General features: G+C 38.6%; 2 protein-coding genes across 4 annotated transcripts in view; one reads left to right on the forward strand and one right to left on the reverse strand.

Moving 5' to 3' along the window:
* Positions 1 to 5,297: 5,297 nt before the first annotated feature.
* Positions 5,298 to 15,003, reverse strand: RNF185 (ring finger protein 185). Of its 2 annotated transcripts, none has more exons than XM_053702032.1 (7): positions 14,960 to 15,003; positions 13,092 to 13,292; positions 12,913 to 12,931; positions 12,074 to 12,186; positions 7,433 to 7,487; positions 6,981 to 7,098; positions 5,298 to 6,262 (listed from the first exon to the last, which is right to left on the reverse strand). In XM_053702032.1, exons 2-7 carry the CDS (start codon positions 13,259 to 13,261, stop codon positions 6,165 to 6,167), a joined length of 573 nt encoding a protein of 190 aa, XP_053558007.1. In that variant the 5' UTR covers positions 13,262 to 13,292; positions 14,960 to 15,003; the 3' UTR covers positions 5,298 to 6,164. The 2 variants fall into 2 exon arrangements, with proteins under 2 accessions (XP_053558007.1, XP_053558005.1); XM_053702030.1 differs by having other exon boundaries at positions 14,865 to 14,980.
* Positions 15,004 to 15,073: 70 nt separating this feature from the next.
* Positions 15,074 to 23,445, forward strand: part of C2H12orf43 (chromosome 2 C12orf43 homolog) — a 30,231-nt gene continuing 21,859 nt past the window's right edge. For both annotated transcript variants that reach the window (XM_053702036.1, XM_053702037.1), the window contains exons 1-3: positions 15,074 to 15,177; positions 21,809 to 21,863; positions 21,938 to 22,036. In XM_053702036.1, coding sequence (XP_053558011.1) covers positions 15,081 to 15,177; positions 21,809 to 21,863; positions 21,938 to 22,036 — 251 coding nt within the window. In that variant the 5' untranslated portion in view covers positions 15,074 to 15,080. The remainder of the gene's footprint in view (positions 15,178 to 21,808; positions 21,864 to 21,937; positions 22,037 to 23,445) is intronic.

The following is a 23,445-nucleotide window of genomic DNA, read 5'->3' on the forward strand; positions in this document are numbered from 1 at the left end:
GTGGAGAGAATTGGAGCAGGCATCTCTGCCGGCATACATGGATCTCTCAGATGAAAGTGTGGGGATTCTTGGCCGACAAGATCAGGAGTCCCACTATCTGGGAGATTAGATGGAAAGCGGGTCTCCAGCTGTATAAGCCCCTTACCACTCATTACAGATGTTTACTGGGAACCCCTACTCTTCTAAAGACAAGACACCTGACCACTTGGGAGACTGAACTATGACTGACCCACTCAACATTAGAATGGACTAGGTCCATTACAACGACCAAGTCTGCACTGCACTATGTGACAATGTACGAACTTTACTTCAAAATCATCACTAGGTGGCATCTCGTACCGACTTAATTGCAAGCCCTATACCCTGAACACTTGCCTATTTGCTGGAGAGATTGTGGGGAGGTGGGTACTCCGCTCCACATATGGTGGTCGTGCACCAGACTTCAACCACTTTGGTCCAAACTGAATGCGGTTTGCATATCATTGGATTTGCCGGAAGTCCCCAATCCAAGCCTGGCCCTACTCCACTTAGGAATAAAAAAAACTACCTGTCCATAAGAGATACCTTTTTATTTACCTGTTGACCTCACTTAAAATGTTGATAGCCAGAAACTGGAAGAGGGTACATCCTCCGAGGTGGCAGGGAGTAGTAGACTACATACACTATGTTAAATCCATGGAGGACTACGTCTTTAGAATGAGAAACCAGTCAGCTGCATCCAGTCTCACCTGGGAGCCCTACCTGTCACAATGTAAGCAGTAAAGTCCGCTCTTTCTTAAACTACTCCAGTAATGCTCCCCCACCAGCCCTAAAGGGTATACCTCACTGTGAATAAAGAGAGATGCCCTAGTTTAAAAGATGAGAGAGCCCCACCTTTGCCACTGCCCCCCTTCCCACCCCTCCTCCTCTCCCCTTTCCCCCTAGCAAGTAACTACCTATCCCAACTTCTCATTATAATGCCCGTCTGTACATTTCTTCTTTTCTTTTGTATATTTAAGCGATCTTGAACTGCAAGTGTATCTAGGTATGGCGACATTCGCCACATACCTCTGTATATCTAATTATTTCCTTACAGGTGATGGTATGTTGCAATATAATTATCTTAAGATGTATTAGATAGAAAATGAATGTAATGCATGACCACAATAAGATAGCAACGGAAATATACCGAATGTCATACTGTTTATTGTGAACCTGCGAGTTCTATCTCTACAAGATGCATGTGGAAATTTGTTTGGTTATATTGTTGTTGCAATTTTACCTACAATAAAAATATATAATAAAAAAAAAAAATTGGGTTTAGTATCCCTTTAACTCTAGCACATGCTGGAAATTCACAGCATTCCAGCTTGCTGACTCCGGTATGCAGGAAACAAAGTCGCCAAATCAGCTGGGTGTTACCCAACTTGGTAGCTGAAACATTCGTAACTCACAAAGTCCAATGTTAAGAAATATAAAATGAATCTATTAAAACCACATTTACACTCTTAAAAACAACGAACCATAACGATCAGAGGGTATATTGTTAAACCCCCTGGACACTATGTTGCAACACGTTTCTCAGCACACACACACTGTCCACCGTTTTATCAGGCATACATAATCTTCTCAAAATTGTCCAATGGATGCTTTTAAGGATGCAGAAATCATTATGGCCCCATGGAGACCACATCTAGTTCCTTTATTGAACTGAGATGTGTTTTTTTTTTTGTAGTTTAAATTCCAGCTCCTTGTAAATATAATCAAAAAGTTGTTTATACGATCTTTCATGGGTGACCATGCTTTTCTAAACCAGCTGCTAGACATTGGGGCCCTTTATCACTTTAAATTATAATATACTGTTTATCTATATGCTTCATAATTTACCTAATTATTGATTCTCATTTCTTATTTCTCATTTTAATCCTAGTATCTGTCCATGTTTGTGAGGTGTATTCTTATGAGAATTGAAATTAGTTCATATCTGCAGCGCTGCAGTCCTAGTTTGGCTACTCTTAGTATTACAGTGTTTATACAGACCGTTCTACCTGATGACGTGTGTGCGTGCGCATATATAGCTTAAGGGGACACTGCTTTTATGTGTTTTAAAGTATCTGTTTTTCTTATCCCTCCCAACACTCCTGGGGACTTTTTGGGATGGGGGAGTTAAAGAGACAGTATACTCAAATGTTCTTGTCTTTAATGTGATCCTAATGACCCACTTTATCCGCTGGAGTGTATTAAATTGTTAACAAGTAGCTACTTTACTTTTATTTTGTCATTTTAAATTGTGAATGTTGCCTGTTGCACCCCCACCTATACTGAATATTTAAATACTTAAAGGGACATGACACCCACATTTTTTCTTTCATGATTTAGAAAGAGAATGCAATTTTAAACATCTTTCTAATTTACTTATATTATCGAATTTGTTTTAATCTCTTGATATTCTTTGCTGAAAAGCATATCTAGATATGCTCAGCAGCTGCTGATTGGTTGATGCACATAGAAGCCTCGTGTGATTGGCTCACCATGTGCATTGCTTTTTCTTCAACTAAGGATATCTAAAAAATGAAGCAAAATAAATAATAGAAGTAAATTGTAATATTGTTTAAATTTCTATTCTCTATCTGAACCATGAAAGAAAGATTTTGGGTTTAGTGGCCCTTTAAGTATTGCCTATTAACAAGTTATGTAAACACAACCAGCAGAATAAATTACACTCCCAGTGGGGTGTGGGAGAGAGAATGTTCTAAAATGTTAATTTTCAATTGTTTTTTTCTCAGTATTGTATAGAGACAGAGATATGAAAGAGAAACATTTGAGTGATAAGGATGCCTAATCTCTCTGCAAACTTAACCTATTTGATGGGGCAGTGGTTTCAAAGAGCAAATTCAGCTATTTAATTTACAAAAATAAATATAAAGGATCAAGTTATCATACAATTTATACTCTGGAGCTGGTCATTGGGAACACATTAAAGGAAAAACAATTTTAGAGTGCACTGTCCGTTTAAGTAACTTGTGGGTGGTGCTGTGATATGAGGGACAGATGTGTGTGGTTAGGTGTGTCACATTTGGAAAAGAGCATGTTATGGTCAGAGCAGAGGAAGTTTAAAAAAAAAAAAGTGACAATCACAACCTGTGACAACTGCGCATGATGTGGGACGGTTGAGAGATAGGATTTTACCTGCTGGAGTGTATTATACTGTTTACAAATATCTAATTTACCTTTATTTTGTCATATAAAATATAATTTTTTTTGCAGTTTAAGCCACCACCTACCCTGAAAAATATGGATACTGCAGTATTCTTAATAGCAAAACTATGATAATGAGAGGCAGCAACAGAAATCAACCTCCTAGTAGGAGATTAGAGGAGCATAACCAGGCCCATTTGAAAGGGTATATTCTTATCTGCTTTCCTGAGTATATTGTCCCTGTAAGTAGCTAGGAAAGTTGTTTTTTTGTAATTAGGTATGCATACACTAATCTTTTTTTAAATAAAACGTCTGTTTATAAACACTTTAATCTTATTTCTGTAACTGAACGAGTATTTTACAAAAAAAAAAAATATTTAAAAAAAAAACAAAAACTTTTTAAAAAACAAAACAAAAAAAAACCTCTCCACCAATCAACAACCTTAAAGGGACATTCTGGTCAAAATTTATAAGCACATCATAGATTAATTACATCTTTGAATAGAAACCTATTTGCAATATACATATATTGGCATAAAATATTCTAGTAAAAGTTATCACTGATTTAGTGTTAACATTTTTCTTTGCACATGCATGTGAAGTATAACTTGATATTCTCAGTGCACCAGCATTTGAAATGCCGCTGCTGCTCAGAGCACCAGTGGGGATTGTATCATGTCAGCAATTAACAAATTAAGTCATTGCCAGATGGTACAAGCTGTGTTTATATTGCTGGTGCACGGTGCATACTTAAATACACTTTTGAAACAGCTATAGCATTTATAAGAAGCATTTTTGCTAATACAAGTATATTACAAATATTCTTCTATTCAAAACTGAAATACATCCATGTGGATAACAATTCTGTCTGGAATGTCCCTTAAACTACAACAGAGTAATTACAATAGAACATGATTTTAGTTTGAATGGTAGCAAATTTGCAAAAGAAGTATCTATGGGAAAAGGCAGTTGCTGTATGTAATGGAATCGTCTACCACCATAGAGGGTGGGGGAAAAAAGTAAATGAATGTAGGAATACCAAAAATGTCAGGGATGATTTTAGAGCCATTATCTGGAGAGTAACACTGGCAGACAAGCTGGGTCATGTTCTGCCATCAAAATATACAAGAGGAAACTACAGAAATGTTATAGTGTATAGAATTTATAAGTATAGTTTTTTATGCAAATATATTTTGGCAGGTCAACTGGAGATATGCAGTAAAAGAGCCCATTAAAGGGTTTCCCAATGATCCATTTTACCTGTTGGAGTGTATCAAATAGTGTTGTTACCCTTTACCTTCTTAACTGAAATAACTATTTGAATGTTGAAACCACTACCCATACTGAGAATGTAAATTCTGCTAAATTTGCTGTAGAAAAGCTAGGTAAACAAAAGGCAACAGCATCAGAAATTAACCTCACAATTGGGAGAAAACAAGAGACACTTTAAAGTGATCCTTTAGCAGCTTTGAATACAGTTAAGTATTACCGGCTTTTTGCTAGAATAGTCAATTTAAAAGGGACAGTAAACACCTTGAAATTTAAAAATGTATATAAAATGTTTAGTTCTGCAACATATTTTCATTATTTATTTTGCTCAATTTTCATGTAGTTTAGTACTAAAAATGTACCAATTTCTAAATCTCAGAGCATAAAATATACCCCACTAAATTCTCAAGACTAACTCTGATACATATCTGTTCCTAGTTGGCTTTATCAGATAGCAACTGCAAAACAATTCATTTTATACTAACTTTTGGACACTGGCTTCTCCAAATAAGGCAAATGGTTGGAGGAGTTTGGCTATTGAAATATAATTGCAGTAAAAAGGGTGTTAAAGGGACAGTCTAGTCAAAAATAAACGTTTTCACCTCTTAGCCAATAGCCGCGCGGTAAATCCGGCTTGGCGCCCATGGGAATAGTAAAAGTAATTTCAATCTCTAGAAAATCAAATAATAAAAATGGCAATTATCCACTAGATTTATAATTAAAAGGCAAGGGCATTGAAAATTTGTATTAGACGCCTACTGCTAAAAGTAAAATGACACTCTAGAAGTCACATGGAAAAAGAATGATATACACACACTCTTCATAACTCTGAAGCTTGGACTGAGACCAAATTAGACTTATTAAAAGTAATATTTAATTATCTCAATATAATTAATAAAATCTCATAAAATAGAGGAATCATTTTTCTGCTACCCCTCCATTCCAATCCAGCCCTTTACCCACAGTAATACACGGGTTATACCCATGATGCACTGGATACACCACTCCCAAGTAAACAAACACTCGGGCTTAAGAGTCTGGAAAGTCACTGTTTGTAGTGTATACTGGACTGAAGCTCCAGGTAGTAATAATTACAAAATCTTCAATATGTATTTATATGCAGATATCCATTTTTCAGCTGAATCTTGTAGATTACACAGCCCCATGTTCCTGTATTTTTCCATTCCAATGCTTACAAGGCCTCCTCCACATAACACAATGAGATACAGACAAGCACCACCCCCACTGTGTTGTACCCTGTATTCTGCTTTGTTCTTCCCACAAGTTATTTTGTCTTTCTAGTCTTTATCTCCGCACCCCCCTCCCTTTCTGTGGTCTCTGGTGCTTCGTCTTTCAGTTTTCCCATTGCCTACCCATATATTCTAATTGATGTAGCTCCCCTCAAATTTAACTCTTACAGTGCACAATATATTAGTTTCCCATCAGTGTACTGTACTGCTGCTCTGCTCATTTAGTACTCATGGCTGCCCCCTATCCTGCGTTTATACTTATGCTTGGCATTAATACTTCTGGCTAGTATTTCACACTCCCATAGGGGACAACCTCTTAGCTTTTAACACACCTTTATGTGTGTGTAAAAAAAAAAGCATTTAAGAGAAAGGGCGTAGGGGGCAGAGACAGGATGAGATGAGGACGTAGGGCAAAGATTACAATCTGAACGATATCCAGTCCTTTGTGTCACCCACTGGGAGGCCAAGTCACGCAATCAGCAGCCAAAACATAATAACCAAGGCAACGAAAAGAAAGAGTCGAGACAGGAACTGCTCATCCACATATGGAGGGGTACCTGGAACAGCTGCAATTAAAATACATAAAATTAGGAGAGAATGTAAAACTATATTATAATAAAACAAGAAAAGTTCAGCATGAAAAATAGAATTTCTGAGTGACAGTACAATGCTGTCAAACACTTAAAGTGATAGTAAATCCTAGCGTTTGTGAAACGCTAGGATTTACTAGTGGAACAAATAAAAGGGACTTTCAGTCATGAATCATAAAATACTTCATGCTGAAAGTTCTTTTATTTGTCTGAAGCAAATTGCCATGCTGAGCACCTCAGGCCGCCCACAGCAGAATGCTATTTATAAGTGAGGTGACGTTTCCACCTCTTAGCAAATAACAGTGCGGGCCAGCTGGCATTATGCCGGATAGCTAGCACAATATTGGCCAAGATCACCTCACTGCAAAATAGCCTTATGCCATGGGCTGCCTGAGGCGATCAGTGCGGCGAACGCTGCAGACAAATAAAGGAACTTTCAGCATTAAGCATTTTATACTTCATGACTGAAAATCCCCTTTATTTGTTGCACTGGTAAATCCTAGCGTTTCAAAAACGCTAGGATTTACTATCACTTTAAGTGTCTGTAGCATGGTGAAATACTTAGAGCCTCCTGTAAGTCTGGGATAGAGACTGAGATTGGTCTATTATAAAAAAAGTAATGTATTTCTACTTATTTGGTTATTGTTATACACAGGAAATCCTTTAGACTAGATGAAGATGGTGGAAGTCCTACCTGGTGGAGGGCGACCATCGTTGATATTAAATGCTGTTGCAAAGATTCCAAAAGGAAATGCTCCGATACCAAAAGACATCTGAAAGCCCCCATCTCCAAAGCCAAAGCCTTGAAAACCCTGCACAGGAGAGAACAAACTCAAATCAGAATGTACAATTCTATGCTACCATGCAAAGTGACCACTGCAAAATTACAAAGAATGCTTGCGATCTCTCATTACAGTAGAAAGGGTTAAATTGTGTATTGCTAATCACAAACTGAATGTGAGGAAATGCTGTGTGGCCTACAACATCTTGTTAACATTAATTAGCAGTTCCCATGGGAAGCTTGTTATGTGACAGGCTAAAATCCCCAAGGGTTCATGCAGAATTACAGCTCAGAGGCAATAATTTCATCATGTGACTAATACACTGCAATTCTCCACGTCCGCTCTCATTCTCTCCTGTACTCACCCCTCGGTTTTCTGGTTCTGGTCTCTGTCCCTGGGGCCGTGGAGGTGTTTTCTCTCTGGCAAGGAAATGATACAGCATATAAATTATATACAGAACTGTAAATTTTTACTAGTCCACAATAAGCAAGAAATTGTAGAGGACAAGTAAAACATTTTGCCTTTTTCTCCATCTTTAGAGGGACAGTCTACTCCAAAAATTTTTTTTTTTTTATAAAGATAGATAACGCCTTTACTATCCATTCCCCAGCTTTTTACAACCAACATTGTTATAAATAATATACTTTAAAACATTGAAACCTCTACATTTTTTCCCCGTTTCTAAACCACTACAAATGGCTGCTTAACTCATACATGCTTTTAGCTTAACACATCTGCTATAAAGATAACACTGTGCTCACTCCCGTGGAGGTGTGCAGGAACCAGCACTGATTGGCTAAAATGCACAGTCTGTAACTAGCCCTGGGATAAGGAGGCTATCTACAGAGGCTTAGATACAGGGTAGTCACAGAGGTAAAAAATACATTTAAATAACCGTGTTGGTTGTGCAAAACTGGTGAATTGGTAATATAGGGATTATTTTTCTTTATAAAAAATAGACTGCCCCTTTAACACTAAAGGACAAGTAACTTTCCCCCCTGACTAGTACACTATATTTCTAATGCTCGCTCCGTCTGTAACAAGCTTACAACTGTTCACGACCTGTTTGTTTCCAATGCTTTCAACTTCTTAGCTATTACTGAAACCTGGCTATCTTCCTCTGACACTGCTTCCATTGCTGCTCTCACACATGGTGGTCTTCACTTTAGCCACACACCTAGGCCAGGTGAGAGACACGGTGGCGGTGTTGGCATCTTACTCTCCCCCTCCTGCTCCTATCAGTACCTATCCCCATTTCCATCTCTCTCCTTTTCTTCCTTTGAAGTGCACTGCATTCGCCTGTTCTCCCCTCTCTCTCTCAGAGTGGCAGTTATCTATCGCCACCCTGGACCAACTTCCCAATTCCTTGACAACTTTGCTGCCTGGCTTCCTTCCTTTCTCTCCACAAATACACCTGCTCTAATTCTAGTGGACTTCAACATCCCCATTGACAACCCATCTGCCCCTGCTGCCTCTAAACTTCTCTCACTCACTAACTCCTTCAGCCTGTCACAATCCACCCTATTCCCTACCCACCGCGAAGGACACTCAATTGATCTGGTATTCTCCTATCTCTGCTCTCTCTCTAATGTTGCATGTCGCCCATTTCCCATCTCAGACCACCATCTGCTCACCTTTAATCCTAATATAGATACTAAACCTACTTCCCCCTCTCGCCCCCGCACCAGCAGAAATCTGCACACTGTGGACGCTCCCCAACTCTCCAATCTTATTCAACTACGCCTCCCCCACACTTCCACGATATCCTGCCCTGACCTTGCTATAACCCACTATAACAATACTCTCTCTGCTGCACTTGACACTCTCGCTCCACCCCAACCTCGCAAAGCCCCACGTCGTCAGCTCCAACCCTGGCACTCCCAACAAACGCGTCACCTACAAAAATGCTCCCGCACTGCTGAGCGTGCCTGGAGGAAATCCTGCTCTGAACATGATTTCATGCACTATAAGTTCATTCTCTACTCTTACACCTCTGCCCTTCGCTTAGCTAAGCAAACCTACTTCTCCTCTCTTATATCCACTCACTCCTCAAACCCTAAAAGACTCTTCTCTATTTTCAACTCTCTCCTCTACCAACCTGCACCACCCCCCTCATCTGCATTCAGTGCTCAAGACCTCGCTGACTATTTTCTCAATAAAACACTTGCAATCCGAGGAAACATCCCAACACAAACCTGCAATCTCCCAACTCCGCTCCCAGTCACCCCCTCTGCCACTCTCTGCACCCTCCTCCCAACCACCGAGTGTGAAGTGGCTTCCCTTTTGTCTTCCTCACACCTCACTACCTGCCCACTTGACCCTATTCCTTCACATCTAATTCCTCCTCTGTCTACCACCCTCACTCCGGCTCTTACTCACATATTTAACCTATCCCTTTCTACCGGCTCATTCCCTGCCTCCTTCAAACATGCGAAGGTCACCCCCATCCTCAAAAAACCCTCCCTCGACCCTAACTCCCCTGCAAACTACCGCCCCATATCACTGCTCCCACTAGCTTCAAAACTCCTCGAAAAAATAGTTTTCAATCGTCTAACCCACTTCCTGTCGTCCAACTCATTGCTTGACCCCCTGCAATCTGGCTTCCGTCCCCAACACTCAACTGAAACTGCTCTCACCAAGGTTACTAACGATCTCCTTTCTGCTAAAAACAAAGGCTACTACTCTATACTCATCTTACTTGACCTATCTGCTGCCTTTGACACTGTTGACCATCCCCTTCTCCTACAGTCTCTCAGTTCTCTTGGTCTCTGTGACACTGCCCTCTCCTGGATTCACTCTTATCTCTCTAACAGATCCTTCTCAGTCTCTTTTGCTGGTGACTCCTCCTCTCTATTGCCCCTGTCTGTTGGAGTACCTCAAGGCTCTGTCCTGGGTCCTCTACTCTTCTCTATTTACACTTCTTCACTGGGTAAACTTGTCAACAGCTATGGCTTCAGCTATCACCTCTATGCTGATGATACCCAGATCTACCTTTCCACCCCTGCACTCTCTCCTCCTGTCAACTCTCACATCAGCGACTGCTTATCTGGCATTTCTTCCTGGATGGCCTCTCACCACCTAAAAATAAATATGTCCAAGACCGAACTACTTCTAATTCCCCCCTCTAGCTCCACTCCCGTCTTTAATTTCTCTATCACTGTTGGCGGCACCACTATCTCCCCATCACCCCAAGTCCGCTGCCTCGGAGTCACGCTTGACTCAAATCTGTTCTTCATTCCCCACATCCAACTGCTCTCTTCATCCTGCCGCAACCACCTACGCAATATCTCCAAAATTCGTCCATTTCGGAGTGCTGAAACTACCAAACAGCTCATCCACTCCCTGGTAATTTCCCGACTTGACTACTGTAACAACTTACTAACTGGCCTCCCTCTCTCCCGCCTCTCTCCCCTCCAATCCGTCCTAAATGCATCCGCCAGACTAATCCACCTCTCTCGACGCTCTGTTTCTGCTGCGCCTCTCTGTGAGTCCCTTCACTGGCTCCCCATTCACAACAGAGTTAAATTCAAAATTCTCACCCTGACCTACAAAGCCCTCACACCAATGCTGCCCCACCCTACCTGTCCTCACTCATCAACAAATATACTCCTGCCCGTCCCCTAAGATCCAACAACGACCTGCTTCTTGCATCCTCTTCCATCACCTCCTCTCATTCTAAACTACAGGACTTCTCTCGTGCGGCACCAACCCTCTGGAACGCACTTCCTCGAGATGTCAGACTTGCCCCTAACCTCTCGTCCTTTAAACGTTCCCTAAAGACCTTTCTGTTCAGGGAAGCTTATCACCCGACTTATTAACAAACTAACCAACTAACTAACAGTTGCCCTCTATCTCCTCACTAATATCATTCTCACCTCTGCAGTCCCCACCTTCTGTTTCCAATCCTCCTACCCATCTAGATTGTAAGTTCCCACGGGAACAGGGCCCTCAACTCCCCCTGTATTTGTCTGTAAAATTTTGTGTCTTATCGTATTGTTTCTCCACTGTACTGTTATCCTTGTACCCATGGGCAGCGCTGCGGAATCTGTTGGCGCTTTATAAATAAAGAATAATAATAATGTGTGTGTTGTGTGTGTGTGTGTACACACATACATATATATATATATATATATATATATATATATATATACACACACATATATCAGTATATACATTGTTTTGTCACCATACATATTACTCGGTATAAACATTTCAATGCGAGTCCTGTGTATAAGTGTTACACACAGTCTCGGAATGGTGGTTTAACACGCTGCAATACAAACAAACAGCTCTAACAAGGTATGAAAAAACTACCGTTATTGATATGCTACATGAGCAATTTGCAATGAAATGTTTATACCGAGTATTATATATGGTGACAAAACAATGTATATAATGATATTTAGAAATAGAAGTGAAATAACCAAACACCTGATATGATGATGTTTTCACCTATTGACATGAATAGAGTGGATTATGCTTTTTTAATGAGGAGTTTTATGGGCACTATGTTAAGATGTAACATACACGTTTGATACTAAACACACAATGTTATATTTGTATTTTAGATGGTCTTGACAAAGGCTTAACATATAAGCCAAAACATCGACTCACCTTCGGATGAATATTGTTTATTAAATAAACACTGCTTGAATTAAAAATAAGACCTGTGAGTGCCCTCATACTTTGACGATTCTATTTATATGACTGGAGGAGACACCCGGCTAATATATACACACAACGGCTAGGAGTGAGTGCATGGAGAAAATTATATATATATATATATATATATATATATATATATATATATATATATATATATATATATATATATATATATACACATATATATATATATATATACACACATACATATACACACATATATATATATACACATATATATACACATATATAAAGACTAATTCAAGTGACAATATAGATGTAAAGTGCATAAAAACTTATTTAAAGAGATAGAACCAATCCATTTATATGAAATTCTTACCTGGGATCTTCCTGACCAGTGCTTCCCCTCCCATATAGGGGAATGACTTTCTCCCGACTTATCCCTGCTTTGCAAACTGGACACACCTGACGATTTGGCCTTGTTTCTAACCACTAAAAAAAAAAAAAAAAAAAAAAAAAAGGAGAGAGAGATGTTTATATGGGTCATATTCCTAGACTAGTTTTATCAAACCTTAAATGAAGACATTTCACTAACATAGTTTAGACATTTTCTTTATAGAAAGACTAGTCCCATTCAACCAATGACATTCTTTATAAAGACCAAGTCTACAGCACTTCATAAAAAGTTTGAGATTATAAAGTCTATAGCTAGCCCCCTAAAAGCAACAGTAAACACCTTGTAATTACAAGAGATGGCTGTTGTCTTTCTTAAAACAATTTAACATCTTGTTTTCAGTAATTGTTTTTCAATAGCCAAACTCACACTCACAACTTTATCTTTTTGAAGAGCATATCTGGGTTTAAGTCTGTAGAACACAAGGCTAGCTATGGTCATTATGTTAGTATAAAGTGCATTGTTTTGCAGTTGCTATCAACTAAATTAAATTAGAGAAAGATATGTAGCAGGCTAGCCTTGCAAAGTCTGCAGTGTGCATTTTCCCATCTGAGAATGAGGAAATCCACAATTTTTTAGAACTACATGAAACGAAGGCAGAATAAAATAATGAAATATTGCAAAGTTGTTAAGTTGTTTTATTACACATAACTAAACGTATTTAGTAATATATATTTAAAGGTGGTTACTTTTAAAGCAAACATCAAATAACAAAAAAAACAAACAATAAAAAAGGATATTCCTGTGAAGGGTGCAAAGCTTACCTGGTGTAAACATGGCCAGCTGAAGATAAGAAAGAAAAAAAAAAGAAAGGATTTAACTTTTAAAAGGTTTTAAAATAATCAGTGTAATACAGAATTAAATGATTATATTAGGAGCAATTACTTATAATAAACATTTAAAACCATAACATCCCCTGTTAATGCTCATTGCCTTTCCATACCAGAAGAGGTGACCACAGAGGCTGATTACTGCATCCTTGGCTGTATCCAAACAAATATTGCACTCAAATGTGCTGTCCTGGTTGCTGCCTTCCCCATTGCTGCTTCCACTTGTTCCTCCGGTGCTTGAGTTCTCTGTAGATGTAGAAGATGTTGGAGCCGCACTTGCCATTGTTACCACAAGATATATCGACACTCAAGTCCTGCCAGATAAAGGAGCTATGTAAGAGTACACTTCACGTATAAAAATTTAGCTAGAAAATAAATTATAACTACATATAATAAATTATTTTGGCGGTAAAGACACATAACTTGACTTCTATAGATTAGTAAAAAATGACCTGCCTTTTATAGACATATATAAATATAGTGCCTTTCAATCCCTCATGGTGAATAAATAAAATATATGTGAGAATGACCATCAGACTCACCTACTGATATTCAGCCAGCTTTTATGTCTAGTAATAATGAATCTACTGTATGGAACTACCAGTAATGATGATTAAGATGCTGATGCTGCAATATATGTATGTCTACTTTTTCACGCTGTTACATCATGTCCCTATAGAGCAGAGCTTTGTGTGACGCATGGAAGGCCATACAACACAAGGGTTAAGACAAAATCTATGACTGATTCTCAGAAATAATTAGTGAAAAACAGAAACCTGAGCAGAGCAAGTATTGATGCTATACAGACAAGCTGTCCCTGTTGTCTCAATAATCTCAGCTAGAGCACTAATCTGTCACCTGTCTGGAACGCCCCACAGTGCCTAAAGATTACCTGCCTGATCCCTTCTATGGAGACCACCCTATAACAGATGTCACGTCTGCTCAATGCCAGGTTTAGAGAATGTAACGTGTTTGGGACGAAAAAAGGGACAAGAGTGCATGTGCAGAGCTCATCTCTGAAGTCAGCTCACTTAGGCTATACCATCTGTCACAATTATGAAAAAACACCAACCAAACTAACCAGTATAACAATATCTCCCTAGGCAGCCATAACACACTATGACAAATGCTAGGGTGAAATAACAAATGCTTAGGGACTCTGACCTAAAAGAAACGAGACACAGACCATATGTTACACACAGGAGACCAAACCATTATAAATGACAAACTGATTAAGTTAAAACTCTATTAACTGTAATACATAATAACCAATGCTCTCATTTTGTTTCAGAACAGATCCCAGTATACAGGGTAATACACTGCTATACAGAGAGTCCGACCAAACTTTACAGCCAAATACAGGAAACTGCCAATATTACGCACAATGCACAATAAAGGGGTTTGACCCAAAACCACAAAATTCAGCATATAAAGGGCACACTCTTATATGCATACAAAATACACGTTTTACAAATAATACATGAACCTGCTGCTGAGATCGCAAACTTGAAGGTCTGACACAAAACAGGACATACGGACACCTGAGTAGAAGTGAGGTGGTCACGATCACTTGTATCACAAGGGCTGTCAGGGTTTACATCTTGAACTTTGCGGCCCATAGAATTAATACTGAGCATCTTTGCTGACTCGATGATGGATACAGAACAGATCTATCTATATACACACACCGTGACACACCGGAGAACACATCTACACACAGAGCACTCTAGTTACGTAAAGACCCGTCTGTAAACAAGAGTTGCCAAACAACTCAGATAAATAGGGCGCGCTATACAAAGACCTCACTGTATACAGGGTCAGACTTAAAAACAAGCACTAATAAAGTGTTGACTGTGTATTAGAACCCGTAAGACAAAAACAATTACCTTTACAGTTATAGCCAGGCATTCCTTCGAAACCGTGTCTCTAGACTTGATTATCTCACTCCCCAAACCCCCGAATCCAATCCCTCTCACCTTACCCGCTTCCTGCTCTAGTCAGCTTACTATTTCTCTCTGACGTCACTACCGGCGCCTTACCGTAGTAGAAACTACACACCCCATCATACATTGTGGTTGAAACGCGTGACGTAACTAGTCAACATGGCTGCGCCCAAGAAGACCACGGTGAATTCCGATTCAGACTCTGACAGCAGCGACAATCGAGAGCGCTTCCGAGAAGCTGCCTGGAATCCTCCGGGTTAGAGATTGCACATCCAGTTTGCAATTTGTTGTTGTTCGAAAATTTCTTCGTATCAGGCAATGAGAACAGCAAACGTCTTTTTTTTCTTTTAGACACTATTTGTGTATTTACATAGATATTAGTGTCGCCTCTGTTCTTTAAGTTATGCTGATAAAAAGACAGTAAGAGGGAGAAAAGAAAATGAATATAAATTAGTTTGTAATGCATGGATGTGCAGCTAGGCCAGGGATTTGTTATTCAGTATGTTTGTGCAGAAATAGGTCAGTAGTAAATCTGATCAGGAGAGCAATGTACCCAGATTGTTGAGTATAACATTTATTAACAATTCTTCCCCCCCCCCCCCATGTTTATAAAAAAAAAAAACTACCAGTAGTTTGTCATTGGACTGTCTCATGCTCTTGCACTCTGCATCCCATGTTCAGGTTAGGTGGACAGTGTCTGATTTATTTAGTGGGCATAGTCAACTCAAGAATACTTTATTAGCATGATGTTATTACATGTATTGCCAAAGTAATATTTTACAGTAAAACAGATAAATAACAATTTATAAAATAGTATACAAGGGTAAATAAGATGTTTATTTAATCTGATTGAGGGTTCTGGACTGGTCATGTGACAGTCTGTTACATATTTTGCTACTATCCTGGTACTCTGGGGGGGGGGGGGGTTCTGCTAAGAGTACACATAGTCTTTCTTGTTCAGACATCTATGGTAGGTCTGTTATTTCTTTTGTTATTTCTAGAAAGTATTTATCCCTTAGGAACAGTACATGTAAAAAAAATGTTACATAACTCTGCACATAGTGCAGAATTATGTGACATTATCTTAGCAACAGCTTTAAAAATCAAAAGATTTGATAGATTTTAGCCCGCAAAGTTGCACTTACCTGGTCTCCTCTCCAGGCTCTTCTGATCATGTCTTTTTTAAAAGCGGTTCGCGGGCTATTGAACTGAATGTAGTGTGCTCCCACTCTGGTCTTGTAGCTGGAGCGTGCTACATTCAGTTCAATAGCGCGATCAATATGTGCAGAATTATGTAACATTATTTTTTACATTTACTGTCCTTTTTAAGAGCTTGTATTTTTTACAGTTCAAGAGATAGTGCACTTCAGTCTCTATGTCCCCGCTGTTACATTGCACGCATTGTCTGGCTGCCCTGGGCCTCCATTTTGATTGATATTTGCCAGTTTCTATTTCCAGCTTAGGTTCAGAGATTTTGTATTTAGTGAGTATTTGTCTGTGTTGGTGACACTTGTGAGATACTCAGCTAGTTTTTACTCTTTTTGTATAGATCTGTAACACTCCAGCTTGTTCTGCTGCCCTATCTGTTCCTTCCAGTGTACCTATCCCACACTATGGCAAATATAAAAATAGATCAAAATATTTAATTTTTAAAATAAAAATGCCTTAAATCTTGATTACGGCAGACTGTCAAGTCTGCTAGTACCTAAGATGGGGGTGACCAGTGGGAGTGAGGTAGGGAAAAGAGCTGTTTGGAAGGGATCAGAGGTGGGAGGTGTCGGGTGGGAGGGTTATCTCTACACTAAAGCTAAAATTAACCTTACAAGCTACCTGATTAACCCCTTCACTACCTTCTAATTACTAAAAAGCATTCACAAAGCCATACATGTCTGCTATTTCTGAACATAGGGGATCCAAGTGAAGCATTTACAACCATTTGTGCCATGATTGCACAAGCATTATGTAAATAATTTCAGTGAGAAACCCAAAGTTTGTAAAAAAGTTAACAATCCTTTTTTATATGATCGCATTTGGCGGTGAAATGGTGGCATGAAATATACCAAAATGGGCCTATTTCAATACCTTGTGTTGTCTACTTAAAAATTATATATAGTTTTGACAGGTAAATAAAAAATAAAACATTGTTCTATTTCTGTTTAAATGGATTGATAGTAAAAATTCTCCAGTATTTTGGCCAAGTTTTTCTCTGAAAGACCTTGAAGTGAACCCCTTAAGGACCACAGCACTTTTCCATTTTCTGACCGTTTGGGGCCAGGGCTATTTTTTTACATTTCTGCAGTGTTTGTGTTTAGCTGTAATTTCCCTCTTACTCATTTACTGTACCCACACATATTATATACCGTTTTTCTCGCCATTAAATTGACTTTCTAAATATACCATTATTTTCATCATATCTTATAATTTACTATAAAAATATTATATGAGGAAAAAATGGAAAAAAACACACTTTTTCTAACTTTGACCCCCAAAATCTGTTACACATCTACAACCACCAAAAAACATCCATGCTAAATAGTTTCTAAATTTTGTCCTGAGTTTAGAAATACCCAATGTTCTTTGCTTTTTTTGAAAGTTATAGGGCAATAAATACAAGTAGCACTTTGCTATTTCAAAACCACTTTTTTTTCAAAATTAGCGATAGTTACATTGGAACACTGATATCTGTCAGGAATCCCTGAATATCCCTTGACATGTATATTTTTTTTTTTTGGAAGACAACCCAAAGTATTGATCTAGGCCCATTTTGGTATATTTCATGCCACCATTTCACCGCCAAATACAATCAAATTAAAAAAAAAAAAATTGTTCACTTTTTCACAAACTTTAGTTTTCTCACTGAAATTAGTTACAAACAGCTTGTGCAATTATGGCACAAATGGTTGTAAATGCTTCTCTGGGACCCCCTTTGTTCAGAAATAGCAGACTTATATGGCTTTGGCGTTGCTTTTTGGTAATTAGAAGGCCGCTAAATGCTGCTGCGCACCACACGTGTATTATGCCCAGCAGTGAAGGGGCTAATTAGAGAGCTTGTAGGGTTAATTTTAGCTTTAGTGTATTGTAGCAGACAACCCTAAGTATTGATCTAAGCCCATTTTGGTATATTTCATGCCACCATTTCACCGCCAAATGCGATCAAATAAAAAAAATTGTTCATTTTTTTACAAACTTTTCCACAAATTTTAAGTTTCTCAATGAAATTATTTACAAACAGCTTGTGTAATTATGGCACAAATGGTTGTAAATGCTTCTCTGGGATCCCCTTTGTTCAGAAATAGCAGACATATATGGCTTTGGCATTGCTTATTGGAAATTAGAAGCCTGCTAAATGCCGCTGCGCAACACACATATATTATGCCCAGCAGTGAAGGGGTTAATTAGGTAGCTTGTAGGGAGCTTGCAAGGTTGATTCTATCTTTAGTCTAGAGATCATCCTCCCATCTGACACATCACACTCCCTGATCCCCCCCCAAACAGCTCTCTTCCCTCCCCCACGCCACAATTGTCCCCACCATCTTAAGTACTGGCAGAAAGTCTGCCAGTACTAAAATAAGTGTTTTGTTTTTAAAATGTATTCTGCTGTGTAGGATCCCCCCTTAGCCCCCAACCTCCCAGATCCCCCCCCCCCAAACAGCTCTCTACCCTCCCCCTCTTCCTTATTGGGAGCCATCTTGGCTCCCAGTTTGCCTAAAAATACCTTTTTATTTTAATAAATTTAAACATTTCTGTATTGTAGCTGCCCCCCCTCAATATCAAACCCCCCATCACCCTTAGCCAAAAATTCCCACCCTCCACAGTCCTTTCCCACACCGTTTGGCATACATGTATTGTTTCATTGTGTTCCCACCCGCCCCCGTGCACGTACGTGCGCCCATGCACACCCCCGGCGGCCCCGCACGCTATCCCGCCCCCCTCTGGCACGTACACTACCATTGATGGCCCCGCCCCACCCACCCGCCTCCCACACCGGCTCCCACCCACCAACGATCGTGGCCATCGATGGCCGATGCAGAGAGGGCCACAGAGTGGCTAAGCACTGTTATTGCAGGATGCCTCGACATCGAGGCATCACTGCAATAACATGGAAGCGATCAGGATCGCTTTCAAACACCAACGACGTACAGGGTACGTCCTTAGTCGTTTAGGACCTTTTTTTGTAGGACGTACCCTGTATGTCGTTGGTCCTTAAGGGGTTAAGGGATATGAAGCCCAAATTTTTTTCTTCCACAATTCAGATAGAGCATGCAATTTTAAGCAACTTTCTAATTTACTCCTTTTATTGATTTTTATTAGTTCTCTTGGTATCTTTATTTGAAAAAGCAAGAATGTAAGCTTAGGAACCGGCCCATTTTTGGTTCAGCATCCTGGGTAGCACTTGCTGATTGGTGGCTACATTTAGCCACCAATCAGCAAGCGCTACCCAGGTTCTGAACCAAACATGGTCTGGCTCCTAACCGATTGTGCTCCGGTTCCATATGCAGGCAGATGCCTGGAGCTCAGGAACTCCAGCTCTAGACTGCTGGAAATTCTTGCATCTCCGATGTGTATATAAACGTCATGCGTTAACGATAGACAAAGTACTGCATGATGTGTATATATGTCCTTGGGTTAAGGGGTTAATCCCTATGTTCAGTACTCTCAGCCTCTCTTTCTTTCACATTCTCCTGTTTTCTGATGTTTGTTTTATGGCTAGATTTATAGTATTTTAGCACTCAGCTTCTTGTGCCCAGTTTCAGTAGTCTATTTTCTTTTCATATATAATATAGGCTTTGGCTGTTAATTTTCTGCACAATTGCGTTTTTGAAAAGCTATGATTTACCAGTACTACAAATAAAAGGGGACTTTTTGTCTGCAGCGTATGCCGCGCTGAACGCCTCAAGCCGCCCACGGCAGAATGTTGTTATTTAGTGAAGTGATCTTAGCTAATAGCGTGCTAGCTATCCTGCATAATGTCAGCTAGGCCGCACAGCTATTGGCTAAGAGGTGGAAACGTCACCTCATTGAAAGAAATTGCGTTCTGCTGCGGGTTCAGCGTGGCATACACTACAGACAAATAAAGGAACTTTCAGCATGAAGTATTTTATACTTTATGACTGAAAGTCCCCTTTATTTGTTGCACTGGTAAATCCTAGTATTTCAAAAACGGTAGGATTTACCATTACTTTAAGATACATTATAATCTAAAAGTTATTCATCCTGAAAAATAGATTTGTCTTTAATTATATAGCATGATGCTGTAATGTTTAATTGTTTTAAGATTATCTTAAAGATATAACATATTGGTTTTGTAGTTCTCAAAACTGTGAATTTGGGTCTGCAGAAATAACATTCTCCTACTTCACAGCAAAACTGTGACAACAAAAAAAGGACATACTTGAAAATGAGAGAAAAGTATTTTTTTATCTGGTAAAACATTTTATAAATAAATAAAATAAACATACAGAGTTGAGGATTAGACCTAATCATGAAAGAAAACTTTTGGGTTTCAGATAGAGCATACAATTTTCAGATTTATTTCTATTCTCATATTTGCTTCATTCACTTGGTATCCTTTATTGAAGGAGAGAAATGCTCTACCAAGGCCTAGCTGAACACGTTGGGTGAGACAGTGACAAGCAAATAGCTCACAGTAGTGCATTGCTTCTGAGCCTACTTATGTATGCTTTTCAACAATGGTTACCAAGAGAACAAAGCAAATTAGGTAAGAGAAGTAAATTGGATTTTTTTTTAAAAATTGCATGTTCTTTCTGAATCATGAAAGTTGAATTTCGACTTTACTGCCCCTTTAATGCCATTGCTCCTCTGCAAATCTATGTACACAGAAGTTTCAAGAAGCAAAATTAGTAGAAGAATAAAGTGGAAAAGATCTGCACAATGACCTAAGTATGAGGAGAGAGGGGCAATCATTAATAATGAAATGTTATTGTTTTAGGTAAATATTATTGTTAATATTTAAATTATTGGAAGGAGAAAAATAATAAATAACAAAGTATAGCTGAAAAGTTGATCAGATATAAATGATTAAACTATTAAACTGGAGATAATTCACCTCCCAATAATTTAATTAAAGGGACAGTCTACACCAGAATTTTTATTGTTTTAAAAGATAGATAATCCCTTTATTACCCATTCCCCAGTTTTGCATAACCAACACAGTTATAACAATATACTTTTAACCTCTGTGATTATCTTGTATCTAAGCCTCTGCAAACTGCCCCTTTATTTCAGTTCTTTTGACAGACTTGCAGTCTAGAAAATCAGTGCCTGCTCCCAGATAACTTCACATGCACGAGCACAGTGTTATCTATATGAAATACGTGAACTAACACCCTCTAGTGGTGAAAAACTGTTAAAATGCATTCTGAAAAGAGGTGGCCTTCAAGGTCTAAGAAATTAGCATATGAACCTCCTAGGTTAAGCTTTCAACTAAGAATACCAAGAGAACATAGAAAAATTGGTGCTAAAAGTAAAATGGAAAATTGTTTAAAATTACATGCTCTATCTGAATCATGAAAGTTTATTTTGGCCTAGACTGTCGCTTTCATTTCAATGATCTATCTATGCATATGTAAGGATATATAACCAAATCCGTAATGGTCTGAAATAACCCGAAAAATAATCTGAAAAGTTATTTTTCTAAAAATGAAAACCATGATTTAAATTGATTTAAATCAGTTTTTCTGAAATCCACCCTGATGCTAAGCATTCCCTGTGATCTTATCCTTTGTAAATATAAATACATCATTAGAGGTTGCTGCTCAGTAGTTTTTTCAATTTGAGGCATAACCTTCAAAAATGTGTTTCTTTCCTTTATTACTTTTGTCTGTTAGGTGATTGCTCACTAGTTTAATATTGTGTGTTTATTGCAGGTGTAACAGCCCTAAATAAGCAAGCTGAAATATCCCCAGCTGTCTCAAGTTCCCGGTATGTTTATAGTGTGTGGGTAAAACAAAGCACTGATATTATATTTCTACTTTATAAATAATTTTCTACTGCAGGGTTAGGCCTGATTGCCATGAACATGATGGGAATGAATTACAGACAACTCCAGAATTCCGCTCACATGTTGCTAAGAAACTTGCTGCCATGTTGGACAGGTAATTCCCTTTGAGTACTATGGTGCATTTCCTGAGTGTAATGTTCTTTATTTGTCACCAGCAGGTTCTGAGAATTCTGCTTTGTTGGCTAGAATCCAGTTCCCTCCAGGTGTACATACCTACTGTTACCTTCATACCTAGGTGGTAGGGTCAGACGACAGGCTCTGAGTGCATCTCCCAAAAGTACCCTAGAAATCCTAATTCTTTGTTCTTGCTCTCACATTCTTGTAGACCAGTTTTCAGTATTGGTAGGTATATAGCACTGTGACCTCGTGGAGTAAGTAGAACCGTCTCTCACATTGCTATATTGTGATACATTGGTAGATATTATGACATTGGGAGCTAAAGGGATACTTAACCCATTTTCTTTCATGATTTAGATAGAGCATGCCATTTTAAGGAACTTTCTAATTTTCTCCTATTATCAAATTTTCTTCGTTTTCCTGCCGTCTTTATTTTAAAATGCAGGAATGTAAAGCTTAGGAGCTAGCCCATTTTAGGTTCAGCACCCTGTATACATTTACATTTACCCACCAATCAGCAAGTGCTACCCAGGAGCTGAACCAAAAATGGGCCGGCTCTTAAGCTTTACATTCCTGCTTTTCAAATAAAGATTGCAGGAGAATGAAGAAAAAAAAATAATACTAGGAGTAAATTAGAAAGTTGCCTAACATTGCATGCTTTATTTGAATCATTAAAGGGACAGTAAACACCAGAATTTTTGTTGTTTAAAAAGGTAGATAATCCCTTTATTACCCATTCCCCAATTTTGCATAACCAACACAGTTATAATAATATATTTTTTACCTCTGTGATTACCTTATATCTATGGCTCTGCAAACTGACCCCTTATTTCAGTTCTTTTGACAGACTTGCATTTTTAGCCAATCAGTGCTTGCTCCTAGGAGCTTCATGTGCCTGAGCTCAAAGTTATCTATATGAAACACATGAACTAATGCCCTCTAGTGGTTAAAACTGTCAAAATGCTTTCAGATTAGAGGTGGCCTTCAAGGTCTAAGAAATTAGCATATGAACCTCCTAGGTTTAGCTTTCAACTAAGTATACCAAGAGAATAAAGCAAAATTGTTAATAAAAGTAAATTGGAAAGTTGTTTAAAATTACATGCCCTATTTAAATCATGAAAGTTTTTTTTTTTTACTTGACTGTCCCTTTAAATATTTAGTATCCCTTTTAACATTTTTTTTTATTTAGTGTCACAGCCATGGCTTAAAGGGACATCATTTTAATGCTAAATAACTTGAAAGTGATACAGCATAACTGTAAAAAACATAATTTATGCTTACCTGATAAATTCCTTTCTCCTGTAGTGTAGTCAGTCCACGGGTCATCATTAACTCCTCCCCAACAGGAAGTGCAAGAGGATCACCCAAGCAGAGCTGCTATATAGC

This window comes from Bombina bombina, chromosome 2 (genome assembly GCF_027579735.1).
Source record: "Bombina bombina isolate aBomBom1 chromosome 2, aBomBom1.pri, whole genome shotgun sequence".
Taxonomy (NCBI): domain Eukaryota; kingdom Metazoa; phylum Chordata; class Amphibia; order Anura; family Bombinatoridae; genus Bombina; species Bombina bombina.